This window comes from Pipistrellus hanaki (assembly GCF_964339955.1).
Source record: "Pipistrellus hanaki genome assembly, chromosome: 2".
NCBI lineage: Eukaryota > Metazoa > Chordata > Mammalia > Chiroptera > Vespertilionidae > Pipistrellus > Pipistrellus hanaki.
This window is the reverse complement of record NC_140504.1, coordinates 25,742,465-25,758,481: the sequence shown is the minus strand read 5'-3', so window position 1 is coordinate 25,758,481 and position 16,017 is coordinate 25,742,465. Positions and strand designations below refer to the sequence as shown.

Below are 16,017 nucleotides of genomic sequence, written 5' to 3'. Positions count from 1 at the left end.
GTACATAGAAAAGTGATTGACTTGTATGTTTAATTTGTATCCTGCAATCTTGTAATAACTAGTTACAGGATGTGTGGTTTTTTTAAATTCTTTTGAACTTTGTAAGTAGATAATCATATTATCTTTGAATGGTATCAAATTCATTTCTTCCCAATCTGCATTTCTTTTATTTCCTTTCCTTGTTTTACTAGGTAGCTAGGTTTTGCAGTTCAATGTTGAAAAAGGAGTGGTAAGAGGGTAAAAAACTTAGCCTTATTTTTCATCTTATGAGTAAAGCTTTTAGTTTCTCATCATTAAGTATGATGTGGACTATAGCTTATTTTTGTGTGTGTGCATTTGTATGTTTTTTTGTAGTCATTATCAGATTGAAAATTTCCTTTTATTCCTGGTTTTCTGAGAGTTTTTATCATAAGTGGGGTGTTAGATTTTGTCATGTTTTCTGCATCTATTGATATGATCCTTTGGTTTTTCTTCTTTAACTTATTGATGTGATAAAATAAACTGATTTATGAATATTTAACCAAGATATCTAATTTTTATGACTTAACAGAGCTTCCAATGAATAGAGTAAATTAAATCATACCTGTACATTGTGTATCACATTTTAAACATTAATAAATGGATGTTTTGTATAACTTTTTAACAACAAAAGATCTTAATAATGAAATTTTGCCACCTTAAGTGAATATTGTAGAGATTAATTGCAGACATTTGCATATAACAAATGGCATGTGTTTCTACTGGGAAAAAATCAGATAACTTCTATTTAAGTGTAGAAGGAAAATACAGCATTATTGTGGAAGCTTCATTAAATTAAATAGCCTTTATAAAATTTTTTTTATATAAAAGCATTTCTATGACATATAAGTTATTGCATTTCTCCTAGTATTTGTGCAATTTGAGGTGATAGCTGTTGGATGTGAAAGTTCTAAGTAAATACTACGTCTAATAGCCAAGCTATATCAGCATTTGATTGCAACAAGTCTTTTGGGCTGCATGGCAAAATTTATATCACTGGACATTATTTTAGTCATAGCCTCTACTGTTTTACACAGTATATTTATAGAGATAAGCTATTTATATTAGAAAGATAATAAGCGATAATCAGATGAAGCTGTATTCATTCTGGAAAATATATGTCAGATGAAAGCAACGTGGTGCAAAATTGTTAAATTATTTTAACTCTTTAGAAAATCTAGACCAATGTTCACAACCTGCACATTATAATCCCCTGGAGAACTTGGTAGAGGAAAATAAACCAACAGTGCTGAGTCCCACTCCCTGTGTTTGATTCAGTTGTTTTGGGGTCAGGCCCACACACTGACAATTTTAAAGAGCACCTTCAGATGAATCCATTGTGCAACCAGGTTGAAACCGATGATCTAAACCAAATGATATGTTAAAAAGCAGACATGATGAGATGGTGACTCATAAAGTCTTGCTCATTTTGTAGCTTTCCAGAACCAGGTGTTCCAGCTTAAACAATTTCTATGCCTCTAACTGCTGCTCATTTATCTGGCAGATTTCTTTTTGCCTTCTCCTCATCACTAGCATGCTATGGAAAAAGAGGTGAAATGTGGAAGTAAGATTCCCTCCGCATTATTTCTCATAAATTGCTGTTTTAAAACTAGAGTGGGAGAGGAGGTAGGCAAGTGGGAATTGAACCAAAGGCTGAATAAAAATTTGCATCAATTTCAAGATTTCATTACAAAATAAAATCTTGCCTCACTCCATTAGTCTCTAGCTCATTAAGGTTTGAATGCCTAAGTAAATCATGATTATCATTTAGGAACAAAAACAACATCATAGTATTTTTAACACTGAGAACTCAGTAAAGAAATGTTGACAAAATAGGGTTTATTGATACAGGTGTACATCACAGAACATTTGGTTTATGAACAGATTAATCAATTTATTTGTTTAAATGTATTTAACTCTTATAAATGTGTGTTTTTGACAACAGGAACTTCAAATAAAAAAGTTGGCAGCAATGTGGATTCCGATGTTTATTCTCCTGCTGTTGAAAACTTGGGGGAAAGCAGCTTTTCTGAAAGTCATTTCAAAGAGAAAAGTATAATCGATATGGAATGTAATCAAACGCTGGATAATTCCTGCATATCATCTGCAAACAAGGATTCTTTTCCAAAGGTAGATTTAGAAACACCTTCCATTAAGGAGAAATTGTCTCAAGACAGCAAAGAATCCTTGGAATGTAGCAATTTTCTGGAGAAGCCAAACTTTGAAGATTCAAAAACTACAGAGTCACCACTGGTAAATTTCAATTATGTTTGTTATATTAAAATTTTTATAAGAACACCATAAGAAAATGTTATGCTCACACAATACATTCTTAAATGTTTTCTCCAATTGAAGTTAAAATGTACTGTCATATATTATCATAAGGTAGTTGAAGATTGAGTTATATGGGAAAGAATGTTAATGACTTACAGGACAAATCTAATATGGTAAATGCCATGATAATAAATGGCTTCTATAACAAATAAAACTTTAAGGTCTATCTCATGTACCATATTTATAGTGCTGTTACCTTTCTAAATGAAATTTGTTGTTATAAATATTTTAGTATAATAAATCCATTCTAGATTTTTACTGTATAGTCACTGGTTAAAGTGAAATAAAGGCAAATATGTACATAGAGTCAGTTTTTGTGGCTTAATGTAAGTATAGGAGTTAAAGGTATCTGTCAGGTAGAAGGTTAATAAAGGAATAGGGGTGAAGTTTGTGTTTCTCCTTAGGAAAAATGGTAAAGTAACAATTGGCAATAATTATTGCATTACTACCAAATTTTAAAAGTACATTTAAATCTCTGTTCCACATACTAAAAATGTGAAGTAATAGTGATTATTGATAATAATCTCTTGGGAAATTGAGCAAGACAAATGTTAAATTCTTTCAAAATGGCGAAGTCCAACATTTAACTATCCTTTAGAGTCATTTGAAATGAATCTCTATCGTGCCTAAACTGAAGGTGGTACCAGAAAATTGGACTGAATATTGAGCTGCTGCTATTTCTGTTTGGAGATTGGATTTCTGTGCCCACTTTGCGGCTGATCTTGTTCCTTTTTAAAGTGGCAAAGTGGAATGAGACCTCTGCAAAACCTTAGATCCCTAAAAGTCTGCTCAGTCTCTGAAGGACTTGGCCAGGAGACATATTCTCTCCCCTCTTCCAATGAAAAAACAATTGAGCATAGATTGAATCTGTGCAAACAGAACAGACAAAAACTCTAATTGACCTGTTTCCACAGGGCATCATGAGGAGGGCTAGTGACACCTGCCCATGCAGTGTGCTGTGTTAGAGGAGAGGAATCCTGAGCAAAGAATCCCAATTTTATTTATAGTGTTCGTAAGCCTGGCTGACCTTTGCCTTAGCAAAAGGAGACATCATCTCCTGTTAAAATAAATAAAACAAAACTATTTTTATTAACAAGGATATATCTCAAAAATATGATGTAAAAATTGAAATGTAAAAGGGTACATAGGGTTTGATAGCACTTTTGGAAACTTTTACAATATGAACCTTTTTATGGATACACTCAAATTTAATAATATTAAAAATATAATATATTAGACTAGAGAATGTCAACTTCAATTAAATAATACAATTAATTTATAAAGATTGATATACATTGTGGTATAGAAATTTCTCATATGTGGAATCTAGTGAACAAAAACTGATGGACAAAATAGAAACAGAGGCATGAATACATGGAATAAATAGACTGACAGCTGTCAGAGGGGAGAGGTGAGTAAAGAGACTGTATGGAAGAAGGTGAAGGGGATTAGCCAAAGAACATATAGGTAAAACCTATAGACACAGACAACAGCCAAAGGTGGGGGAGGCTGGGTGGAGGTGGGCACAGTGGGTCATATATAATAATGTCAATAATAAAATAATAAAATGAAGTAAAATAAAATGTAATTCACTTATATGTCCATTATATCTCAATAAAGCTAGAAAAAAAATTGAAGCAAATCTTTAAATTACTGATATTTAATTGTGTGATCAAGTTGAATCATGTGTTATACATATCTATAAACATGATCTCTGAAAACATAACAACCTGGCCACTCAGTGTATATCCTATACAATAAAAGGCTAATATGCAAATTGTCCCCTTGACCAGGAGTTTGAACAGGAGTTCGACCAGCAGGCAGGCCAGCCAACTGCCCATGACCCCTCCCCCTGGGCAGGCTGGTGGGACCCCACCCATGCACGAATTCATGCACTGGGCCTTTAATATATACACATATACACACACACACACACACACACACACAAATATATATATATATATATATATATATATATATATATATATATACATTCAATACATTCAGAGATCATAATAATCTGGCCATTCAGTGTATTTAAAGCATTTCATAATTAACATTTAAATGTTAAAAAAGCTACTCATTATATTTTGATCTTTTATGATATTACTAGACTCTTGGTCCATGAAATTTGTGCACTGGGGCGGGGGCTGGGGAGCACGTCCCTAAGCCCAGCCTGCACCCTCTCACAGATCAGGAGCCCTTGGGGGATGTCCAACTGATGGCTTAAGAGAGTGGGCCCAAGTTAGTAGGCTATTCTTAGAGCCCCCTCCACCACCACTGTGCTTGCCAGATGTGAGCTCAGCTTCTGGTTGAGTGGTGTTTACCCCGTGGGAGCACATTGATCACCAGGAGGCAGCTTCTGCATTGAGCTTCTGCCTCCTGATGGTCGTGCATGTCATAGCAACCGGTCCTTCTGCCTTTTGATCGATTTGCATATTAGCCTTTTATTATATAGGATTGTAAAAGAAAAAAGTGTTAAATGATTACATCATAGAGAACAGTGCTTTATAATCTACTGATGACTACAGGAAATGTTTTTATGCTCCTCCTGCCCTAGCAAAAGCCATTCTTTGAGCAGAAACTACTTGGACATTTGTTGTGCTTCAGTGGAAAATTCAAGAGTGAGCAACAGGGGAAATTTTTAGTAATGGCATTACTTGACTTTGAAATTGACTGTTTGGCAGTTCATTTTGCACATAGTTTTTTTAAAAAATTGAGTTATTCATAAAGGTGGGACCACCTATGAAATTAAGTACTAAGTAGTAGAGCAGCAACAGTGAGATAAAAGTCAGGTGCTGGGAAGAATGTGGTCTAATCGGGCTCTTGGTCTGGTTCTGAAACAACCAAGTTAACTTTGTGAGTTTGGGAAGAACAAACTCACTTTCATTGTTCTGTTGACCAAGGCTTTAAAAAAGCTTTCTAGATTTGTAATTGTCTAATCCAAATATGAGCTCCACTGTGGCCGAAGGGGTTCTGTAAATTGGTTTCAGTGTCTGGGGAAACCAATGAAGATATGAGTAGAGTGGACTTGGACTTATCTTTTTTTTTTTTTTTAATTTTTTTAAAATATATTTTATTGATTTTTTACAGAGAGGAAGAGGGAGAGATAGAGAGCTAGAAACGTCGATGAGAGAGAAACATCGACCAGCTGCCTCTTGCACACCCCCTACCGGGGATATGCCCGCAACCAAGGTACATGCCCTTGACCGGAATCAAACCCGGGACCCTTTAGTCCGCAGACCGACGCTCTACCACTGAGCCAAACCGGTTTCGGCTGGACTTATCTTTGAATGAGATGATTTATTGGTCGCTATTTGGTTTTGTATATTTTAGCATTTATATGACTTTTAAATTTAAATCAAGTTACAATTATTTCTTTTGTGTTGGTTACCAGCTTGAACAGACTGCATTAGGGCATTCATTAGATCCAATAGGGAACTTTTAAATACTGGTGATATAATATATTGTAAGCCCATTTAGAGCTCTCAATTCAGATCTCTTATCTGTTTCTTATAAATTCCATGTACTTAAAAAAAATATTTTTATTGATTTTTTTTAACAGAGAGAAAGGGAGAGGGATAGAAAGTTAGAAACATCAATGAGAGAAACATCAATCAGCTGCCTCCTGAACACCCCCTATTGGGTATGTGTCTGCAACCAAGGTACATGCCCTTGACTGGAATTGAACCTGGCACCCTTCAGTCCACAGGCCGATGCTCTATCCACTGAGCCAAACTGGTTGGTTGGGACTTATGAACTTTTAAAAATTCATTTGTATTTTTCCTTGGGATGAAAGCATATAAAAAAAATAAGTTCATAGTGTGATAGAGTAAGTCTAGGCATAAAATGAGATGGACTTATATTCAAAACCTAAGTCTGCTATTTTTGAGCTATAAAAACTCAAATTATATAGCTTGTTCCTGCCTCAGTTTCCTAATTGCTTAATGATGAAAATGTTGTTAACTTGGACTTTGTCTATGACTATGGTGTGGTCAAATTTATCCTCTTTGACACTTTATCTTTGAAATAATATTATGTATAGAAAAAGACACTAGTTCAAAAAGCACATCATATGAGAGAGTTTCTGCTTTCCAAATAATGTGTGTGCAATGACATTGAAGGGGAAAAAATAAAGGAAAGAAAGGAGAAAGGAAAATTTGGTTTCATGAACTTTTGTATTCCTTGGTTTGATGGCAATTACTGTAAATAATTACTGTAATTGTGGTTTATACATTTCTCAAAACTTATTATATATAAACTAGAGGCCTGGTACAAGAAATTTGTGCATGGGAGAGGGTCCCCTCACCCTAGCCTGCACCCTCTCCAATCTGGGACTCTTTGGGAGACATCCAACTGCCAGTTTAGGCTTGAACTGGCAGTTGGACATCCCTCTCACAATCCTGGACCTCTGGCTTCTAATCGCTCACTTGCCTGCCTGTCTGGTCACCCCTTATTGCCCCCCTTGCTGGCCTGGTTGCCCCTGACTGTCCCCATGGCATTCTGGTTGCCCCCAACTTCCCCCCTGCCAGCCTAATCACCTCCAACTGCCCCCCTCTGCCAGCCTGGTTCCCCCAGCTCCACCCCTGGCCTGGTTACCCCCAAGTGTCCCCCTACTTGCCTGATTGCTTCTTACTGTCCCCCCCCCCCCCCCGCCAGCCTGATTGCCCCCAACTGCTTCTCTTTGCTGGCCTGGTTGCTCCTAATTGTCCCCTCTGCCAACCTGGTTGTGCCCAACTGCCCCACCCTGCTGGTTGGTCATCCCCAGCTGTGCCCCCTGCTGGCTGGTCATCCCCAACTGCCTCCCCTGCCAGCCTGGTCACCCCTCATGGATCCTCCCTCTCCCCGTTAGCCTGGTTGCCCCATGCAGCCCACTGTTCAATCATTTGGTCGTCCTTCATTAACCCCCCTGCCAGCCTTGTCACCCCACACAGCCTGCTGTTCAGTCATTTGGTCATCTCTCATTAACCCCCCTGCCAGCCTGGTCATAGGCAGCCATCTTGTGAGGGTTTGAGGGTCAATTTGCAATTATCATTTTATTATATAGGATGCTATTATTTGTCTCCTTTACTAGAAATTAAATTTGAGGAGGGCAGAATCCATGCCAAGAACATAGTAGGTACTCAATGAATGAATGTGCTGCTTTGTGTTGATGAGATAAACTTAATTTTGTTTAATATTTTTTCCTAGTCGTTACAGGAAATAGCCCTCAGAAATAAGCCTATTACTGAAAAATATCAAGGACTTGAAAGATTCTTTGTTTCTGATAGAAACGAAAGACTCAACTCGCTGCCTTCTCATAGTTTAGAATGCAGATCTTCTGGTACTAAGATAACAATTGCAGGTAAATTCAGACATGAAATCAGTCGGCCTGTTGACCAACTTAACAATTTTCTGACACATTTTTTAAAGCAGTCCAAAATCATGTTAGGAAATATTGGGCAATTCTGTTCAACAAATACAATCAGTATATTCTTCTTTAGCTGAAGTTAATAGTTCTGTATGAGTTGCCGCATATTTATATTGAAAACTGCTATCAGAATGAGGGATAACATGACTATTATGAGACTGGGAGAAATTATTTTTAGAATTTAGTAATGTGTTCCTTAATAAACTATGAAATAAGCATCATATGATGATTCTTAAATGTCAACTTAAAGGAAAACCCCAAAATCTCAGGATCTGTGAGATTTCTGAGACATACTATTATTTTCTTTAAAACTAGATTTTGGTTTCACGTGAATTTTTAGGATTCCTCTGTATTCAAATGTGTTTATTCACATATAAATAATTATGTTTTATGTAATATTGTTAAATACTTCTTAAAATACCTGTTTCTATTCAAATATGTGTATAACATCTTTGCAGTTTAGAGTTTATTTTTTATCTTTATTAAGCTATGCAAATCTAATGGTTTTTATTGTGTAATTATGACATTTTGTCTTTCCTAATATACACCAAACCATTATAAATGTTCCTTCTTTAACTAAATATTATCCAGTAAGATAATATAGTTTTATTAACCAATGACACCCCGATAAATTCAATACCAATAACAAATAAAAATAAAAAGAAATAAAGCAACATGATTTTTTCTCCTTTACCATGTATATAATTGTACCATTTTTCTATTTCAGGAGACAGAGACTGGATCCCAGACCAGAGCATAATTGCATGCCCTAACAGTGCAGTTGCCTCAGGTGCTGCACAGAGTGGCCAGAACCCATCATCAAATAGAACACAGCAAAAGATGGGTGAGATGCGCTGTACATACTGGACAGTGACATATTGCTGATTCACACTATTGATTAGTTTGTCTTTAGCAGTTTACTAGCCACCTGAAAGTTAATTTTTGCAGTGTTATAATTTAAACTTAGTCATTTTAACTAACTGTCCTATACTTTCTCCACAAAACAAAAAACCTAGAGTAGTCATTATTCCTGCTAAAACACACACACAGACAAACAAACTGAGTTGCAAGCTTAGTTATTTTCTGTAGCAAGGTATTAGAGCAAAATGTTGTAAAACTGTAGCTCAGGATATGGTGTATACTTTGAACAATCCTTACCTACTCAGTTTCATTACGCTCTGAGGAAAACTGTATTTATACTAGGTTTTGTGTACTTCTCCACTTGGTTTATATGATGGTCAGCTATAGCCATTTATGAAATGAACTAGAGGCCTGTTGCACAAAGATTCATGCAATAGGCCTTCCTTCCCCTGGCTGCCTGCACTGATTTTCTTCTGGCACCTGGGACCCAGGCCTTCGCTCCAGCCAGAATCTTCAGTCTTTGCTCCAGCTGGAGCCTTCAGTCTTTTCTGTGGCCTGAGTGCTACTCCTGTCACTCCGTCTGGCCCCTGCCTTCCCCTCATAGCAGGCGTTCTGCCTCTCTTGGCCTCTCCACACCTACGTTCCTGCTGCCTAGAGGCCCAGAGTGGCTGACAACATCTTTGTCTAGTTAATTTGCATACTCACTCCTGATTGGCTGGTGGATGTTGCAAAGTGATGGTCAATTTGCATATTTCCCTTTTTTCCCCCTGTAGATGGCTTAGGCTAAGATTACAGCTGAGATACCTCCATTCTAAACCTAATGCTGAGGGTGTTAATATTGGGCTTGATTTAGTTCATTGACTCTATTGTCTAACCAAAATAATTGCCAGATTTTCTTTGACATGTTGAATGTTTGTTGAAATATTTTCATAGTGAGTATAAGCAGAGAATTTTGACATTATTCTAATCGATAGTATTATTAGTTAATTTTCACTATCCATTAATACCTGCTAAAGTAAATTTATGCTGAATTTTATATGAATTTTGTAGTAGATGACTGATGAAAGGCAATTCAACACAGATGTGTTGACTATGTTGGTACTGTGCTGGGCTAGGGGATAAAGGATGCATTGCTAATGTTCACTGAACAATTTAGGAGGGGCACTTGAAAAGAGGGCTTTTTGCCTTTGTCCGAAAGCCATCTTAAAACAAGAAATTTAATTACATATAATTTGTACAGATGTGTAAGATTTATATGTCTCTCTTGGCCTAAATCCTATGATTAAAGTTCCTTGGCTAGATTAGATATTTTCCATATACATTTATGTTATGAAACTGTCAGACATGAGATATTTTGAGTGAAAAAAATCATCCATTTATGACAAATGTTTTTTGGCTCTATTGTTAGGTACCCATACTCATATCAGAATCTAGATCATCTTAAAAAATTTTGGTTGCTTCCTTCTGAGTCAGTCAAAGGAAATGTTTTAAGTCTTGGTGTATTGATGATTTCAAACTCAGATGCAGCATACTCTGAGAAACTTGTTACTAAGACAAATATTCATACATAATTACCCAAATGCCTTTAAATATCCACTTGGGCTGAAACCGGTTTAGCTCAGTGGATAGAGCATCGGTCTGCGAACCAAAGGTCTCAGGTTCGATTCCGGTCAAGGGCGTGTACATTGGTTGTGGGCACATCCCCAGTGGGGGGGTGTGCAGGAGGCAGCTGGTCAATATTTCTCTCTCATTGATGTTTCTAGCTCTCTATTCCTCTCAATTCCTCTCTGTGTAAAATCAATAAAATATATTTTTTAAAAAGAGTCATCATCTGGGGGTGTGGAATCTTTAAAAAATCAATAAAATACATTTAAAAAAATATCCACTTGGAATGGTCAGTTGAAATAAAGAATTTACTATTGAAACATCTTTGAGAGAACCAACTTCAGGCCAGGCACTACCAGGCACAGGTGATATGAAATAGCCCTCCTTCCCATGACCCCAGAGCTGAGTCTAGCATAGAGGCTCTCAGATGTCAGTGGGAGCAGAATCATGGGGGAGACCTATTGTAATAGACTCTCCTTGCCTCACTCCTCGTGATTCTGATTCATTCAGGCTGAAATAAGCTCCAGGAATTTGCATTTATTTTATTGACAACTCCATGTTATACTAAGATAGTTGTCCAAAACCATATATTGAGAAAATTGCTATATAGATATATAAGCATCAATTACCTCATCTATAAGTTTTATAAAAAGACTGTGAGTGACATACTTTTGGGGATTGAAATGTAATTAATAATAGTTACAATAGAGGTAGGTACCTGTGCAGTCTTTTAGGAGTGGCAATGATGAAAGTTCCTTGTTTTGCCACTGAAAAGTGTAGATATGAAAGGTATTTGAGACTAAATGATATTTCAACCAAAGCTTGAAGAATTCATAAGATTCATCAGTTAGGAGCATAGAGAAATGGCTTCAAGGAAACAAAAAATGGCTTTATCAGTGGCCTTATGTAACACACAATTCTCCTGGCTATGCCCTAACTTGTGGAAGTCTTATATTCTGAACTGATGCCAGTATAAAAAGGAATTCCTATTTCTGTAAGATTTTTTTTTTTAGATTTGTGAATGTAAAACATGATAGTTATGAAAGATATGTGTATTTACCAGCAAGTCCACTGATTCTACCCACCTCCTCCTAAAACCTACTCCTAAGTCCTCCCCCAACCCATCTTTCTGTCTCTGTAAATGGCACCACCATCCGAACATTGCTAAATCTGAGCCCAGAGAATCATCTTGACTTTCTTATTCATCACATTTTATTTATCTGTAGATTCTGCTATTTTCAGCTCTAAAATTTGACCTCAAATCTAACCACTTCTATCTGCTCAAGATGAACCCAAGCCAGTTGTTCATCACCTCTTACTTGTCCCCCCAAAATGCACTTTTGCCTCTTCATAAAGTTATGATTAATTTCCATCAAATTCTACTACTTATAGTCAATGAGTGAATTATTTATATTTATTGTCATAAAATTATTTATAATTTATATGGAGTGGATCATATTTCCCATAAATTTAAGCCATAAATAATGTCAGTCTTCGGCTTAAAAGCATCCCATATCCTCTTAGAGAAGATAGAGAAAAATAATATTTTTTACTGCACATCACACAACAGCACCTGTGTTGTCCCTGCCTGTCTTTTCTAACTGCAGCTTCTCCCACATTGCAGCCCCACTGGCTTTCTTTCTTTTCCTGGACAAGCCATACTTTTACCTTATGTGCTCTTCTCTCTGACCAAGGTTGCTCTGAACCTTCATCTCAATCTTCGTATCCTCATTCATGTTATTGATTCTTTCCCATTATTCAGTCTCAGCTCAGAGGCTGCCTCCTTAGAGAGAGGCCTTCTCAGACTGCCCCATCTATTTAGTGCTGGTCTCTTGAGTCCCTTAGTCACATTTACCTTTCTTTTTTTTTTTTTTTATAAAAAAAGCATATTTTATCGATTTTTACAGAGAGGAAAGGAGAGGGATAGAGAGTTAGAAACATTGATGAGAGAGAAACATCAATCAGCTGCCTCCTGCACACCCCTACTGGGGATGTTCCTGCAACCAAGGTACATGCCCTTGACTAGAATTGAACCTGGGACCTTTCAGTCCATAGGTGGACGCTCTATCCACCGAGCCAAACCAGTCAGGACACATTTACCTTTCTTTATCTTTCTCATAGAACCTACCACTAAGTGAAATTATTTTCATTTACTTGTATATTTTCTGCTGATCCCACCCATAGTGGGAAAAAAAGCAAGAACCTTGCCTGTCCCATTCATTGGTGCATCTTCAGTCATTGTAAGCACTTAGGCAGTGCTTCTGAATGAGGGAAGCTGGAGAGCAGGACTGTGTGTTAGTCTGGCATGCAACCTGAGGATGGGGCAATGTCTGATTCACTTATGGATAACCTGGATCCTGACACAGTGCCTAGCAGTTTTAGGGTTTGACATATGATTTTGTAATTACATTGGATAGGGTGTGAATTTATAAGTTCTCAGAGTTGGAAGGGATTTAAGACATTATTCCATCCAACTCCTTAATTTTGCTGGCAAGATATGAATTTTCATGTCCTTGGTCAGAAGCTGATTTCTAATACTAGGAGACGAGACAGGTTCTTGCTTCCCAGTTTAGCATTTTTCTATGCTGCTGAATAAAATTTCCATATGTGTTTCAAGAACTGTTGGAAAACACATTTCTATTGTATGTTTTATGTATAAATTCTCAGTAATTTACTCAGTTGAGCAAGAATATCAATAGACAATAATGTTTTGCTACCTTTGTTCAAGAATGAAATAGTGGGTCTTATGATCAGATAGAAATTGTTTCTGAAACACTGTGGGAAATCCATGTTACCCTGATTATGCTTCATCAATTCTAATGTGTAATGAGAATTGCAACCGTGACTATTGTTCTTATTAATTGAGTGATTCATATTTTCATATTCCTATCAGCATTCTTGTGCCCATTAATATTACCCAAAGGCACCCTTCAATTTTATCTTTCTAATATTTGGCATGATCTCATTAGTAATCATAGAGCATATACTCTTTAGCTAATACCAAGGACAATATTTAGAGTAACTGTGATCAGTGTTAATCTATAATTTCTCAATATTACATTACCAGTGATGACACAAATTACTCCTAAAGTAATCTCTTATATTTATAATCTACCAATTGGGCTGTAAAAGTATATGGAATGATCCCTGCAACAATGGCATTTTTCATTAATGCCAGTCTTAACTGTGTCTCAAATCTTAACCCTACCAATAACATTAATAAGCTTATACAATAAACATGAAAGAGAATGACATACCCACCTACATGAATAAAATAAATGACTAAAGTCGAGGACCAAATTAGAGCTTCTTATGTCTCTGCATATTGGTTACTCTTAATTGCACTTTGAATGTATTTTCATTAAGAAAGATGGTCTGTGCATTACCACCATTTGTCCACCAACCAGATCTGAAATATCATGGCTGGCAAAGTGCACATAAAGAACTATCTGGCATTGAAATGGGGACTCAAAAGAACTCTTGGCCCAGAAATGAACTCACTACAGACTGATTCATTTGCCTCTCAGCATAATCATTATGGCTTTTCTCAGTTTAGGTTCTTACAAGGGTATTTCTTGGATTACATGAGCTCACACATCTAGAGGAAATAATGAACAACATAAACAGACCCAGAGAAAGAGAACCAGCTATCAGACTCTCAAACCTCAGAGGGAAAGTAAGGGAGGATGGGGGTAAGGGGAAGAGATCAACCAAAGGACTTTTGTGCATACATATGGGCCTAGCCAGTGGCCATGGACAACGGGGGGTGCGGGTGGGGCATATCTAGGGAGGGGTTTGGGATGGGAATGGGGGAATAAGGACAATTATGTGAGACCATAATCAATAAAAAATAATAATAATAATAATAAAATAAAATTAAAAAAAAGAAAGAAAGATGGTCTGTCTCCTTCTGTGTGCTAAGCATAAGTCTGATTCATTTCTGGTATACTTTTATTTTTTTCTCAATTGGGATCAATTACCCTCAAGTATTGTGGCAACCAGATGTTGTTATGAGTTCAGCAAGTACCGTGTTTCCCCGAAAATAAGACATCATCCGAAAATAAGACCTAGCGCATGAAAAGATAAGACACCCGCTGAAAATAAGACCTAGAGCAACTTTGGAAGAAAAAATTAATATAAGACATTGTCTTATTTTTTGGGAAACAGGATATTTGTACTCTCCTGAATTTTCTGAAGGACACTTACATTAATGTCAAAATGTACTCACCTCGTATCTATACGTGTTGGCAGAAGTTCAGTTCTTGCTAATAAATCTTTTGTTTGTTTTATTATTATTATTTTTTAAATATATTTTATTGATTAACAGAGAGAAAGAGAGCTAGAAACATCGATGAGAGAGAAACATCGACCAGCTGCCTCTTGCACACCCCCCACTGGGGATGTGCCTGCAACCAAGGTACATGCCCTTGACCGGAATCGAACCTGGGACCTTTCAGTCCGCAGACCGACACTCTACCACTGAGCCAAACTGGCTTCGGCTGTTTGTTTTATTTTCATATGAGTTCTAAGCCCCTTTAAATTTTACTTGACTGAAACCTAGCACATTACAGATAGACGGGTGTGGTTTTCTCCATAGACCTAGAACTTTTGATTTAGATAGGGGAATTGTTGTTACAAGCACCAACCTATGCTCCTATTGCTGTTCCTACCGCTGCTTCATTATTCAGGAATGAATGGCAAATTTGGTATTATAGATGGCTGTGAATAAAACATTGATTCTTTACATATTATAGTTAAAAGGGTAAATCATTTTTAAATTCTTGCCATTAAAATAATTCTTAGGGATATCTACATTTATTTTTCTTAAAACGTAGGCAATTTTTTTTTGTCAGAATAGTCTCCAAACACAAACAGACACAAAGGGTCAGGATCTTATTTAAATTTATTCATAATTTTATTCCAACAAAAAGTGTTTTCAAAATTGATTTCTGAAGTGTTCATTAAAATTGGTGCCCTTTGGGACTTACCTTAGTCAGTTTTAATTGCTTAAATAATTACCCACTGCATTAAGATTCTTCTTAAGGTACCAGCTACATTCAGAGTAGATCTGTAAAGTTAAAAAAAATAACTTAATAGTCATTAAATATTTAATACATGCCAACTGCCTGTAGCCTCTCTTCTGATTTTTACATTTTCCTTTGAGTCAATAGATTGGGCATAATGCTTTATGGCATATGTTCAGTTACATCATAATTTTTATGATAATGACAATAGCACTACTCTAAAGAATTTAATATTTTGCACAATGTCAATTTGTGTTAAGGGAATGCAAGCTTATCTTCTAATATAAATCATTTATTCTCAGTATAAATACATTTATCTAAATCAGAACAATTAGTACATTTAAAATGTTATCGGTTCTATGCATTTCTAAATTTGTACTTTGAAAATTCCCTTTATTAAAGAATCTTGAAACAGTGCCAAGGTATAAATTAATCATGTTGTAGTAGTATAACATTTGAAGGGATTATTTTCTTCCTACTATGAAAGAGACACACATGTTGAAGAAACCAAAAAAACCAACCTTTGAAATATATCAAGATAAAGCCCTGACTGCCTGTGTAGGACACAGTGATAACCTGACTTAGATCTGTACTTCCAGGACTTTTCCACTAAGTGCCCTATAAGGTAGCAGAGAGTGAACTTGTGTTTAGGAAATTAGAGTTTTGATGTCAATTTCTTTAAAGCCTATACTTTAAAAAAAATAATTTATTATATACTAATCTATTTTGTCTTCATCTTTGTTCTTTTTTTAAAAAATTGTATTT

General features: G+C 36.2%; 1 protein-coding gene across 1 annotated transcript in view; it reads left to right on the top strand.

Annotated features, from left to right (window-relative positions):
- ZBBX (zinc finger B-box domain containing) overlaps nucleotides 1–16,017 on the top strand; it is a 102,468-nt gene that overhangs the window by 71,467 nt on the left and 14,984 nt on the right. Inside the window, exons 15-17 of the mRNA XM_084872647.1 lie at nucleotides 1,964–2,271; nucleotides 7,543–7,696; nucleotides 8,490–8,606. Coding sequence (XP_084728773.1) covers nucleotides 1,964–2,271; nucleotides 7,543–7,696; nucleotides 8,490–8,606 — 579 coding nt within the window. The remainder of the gene's footprint in view (nucleotides 1–1,963; nucleotides 2,272–7,542; nucleotides 7,697–8,489; nucleotides 8,607–16,017) is intronic.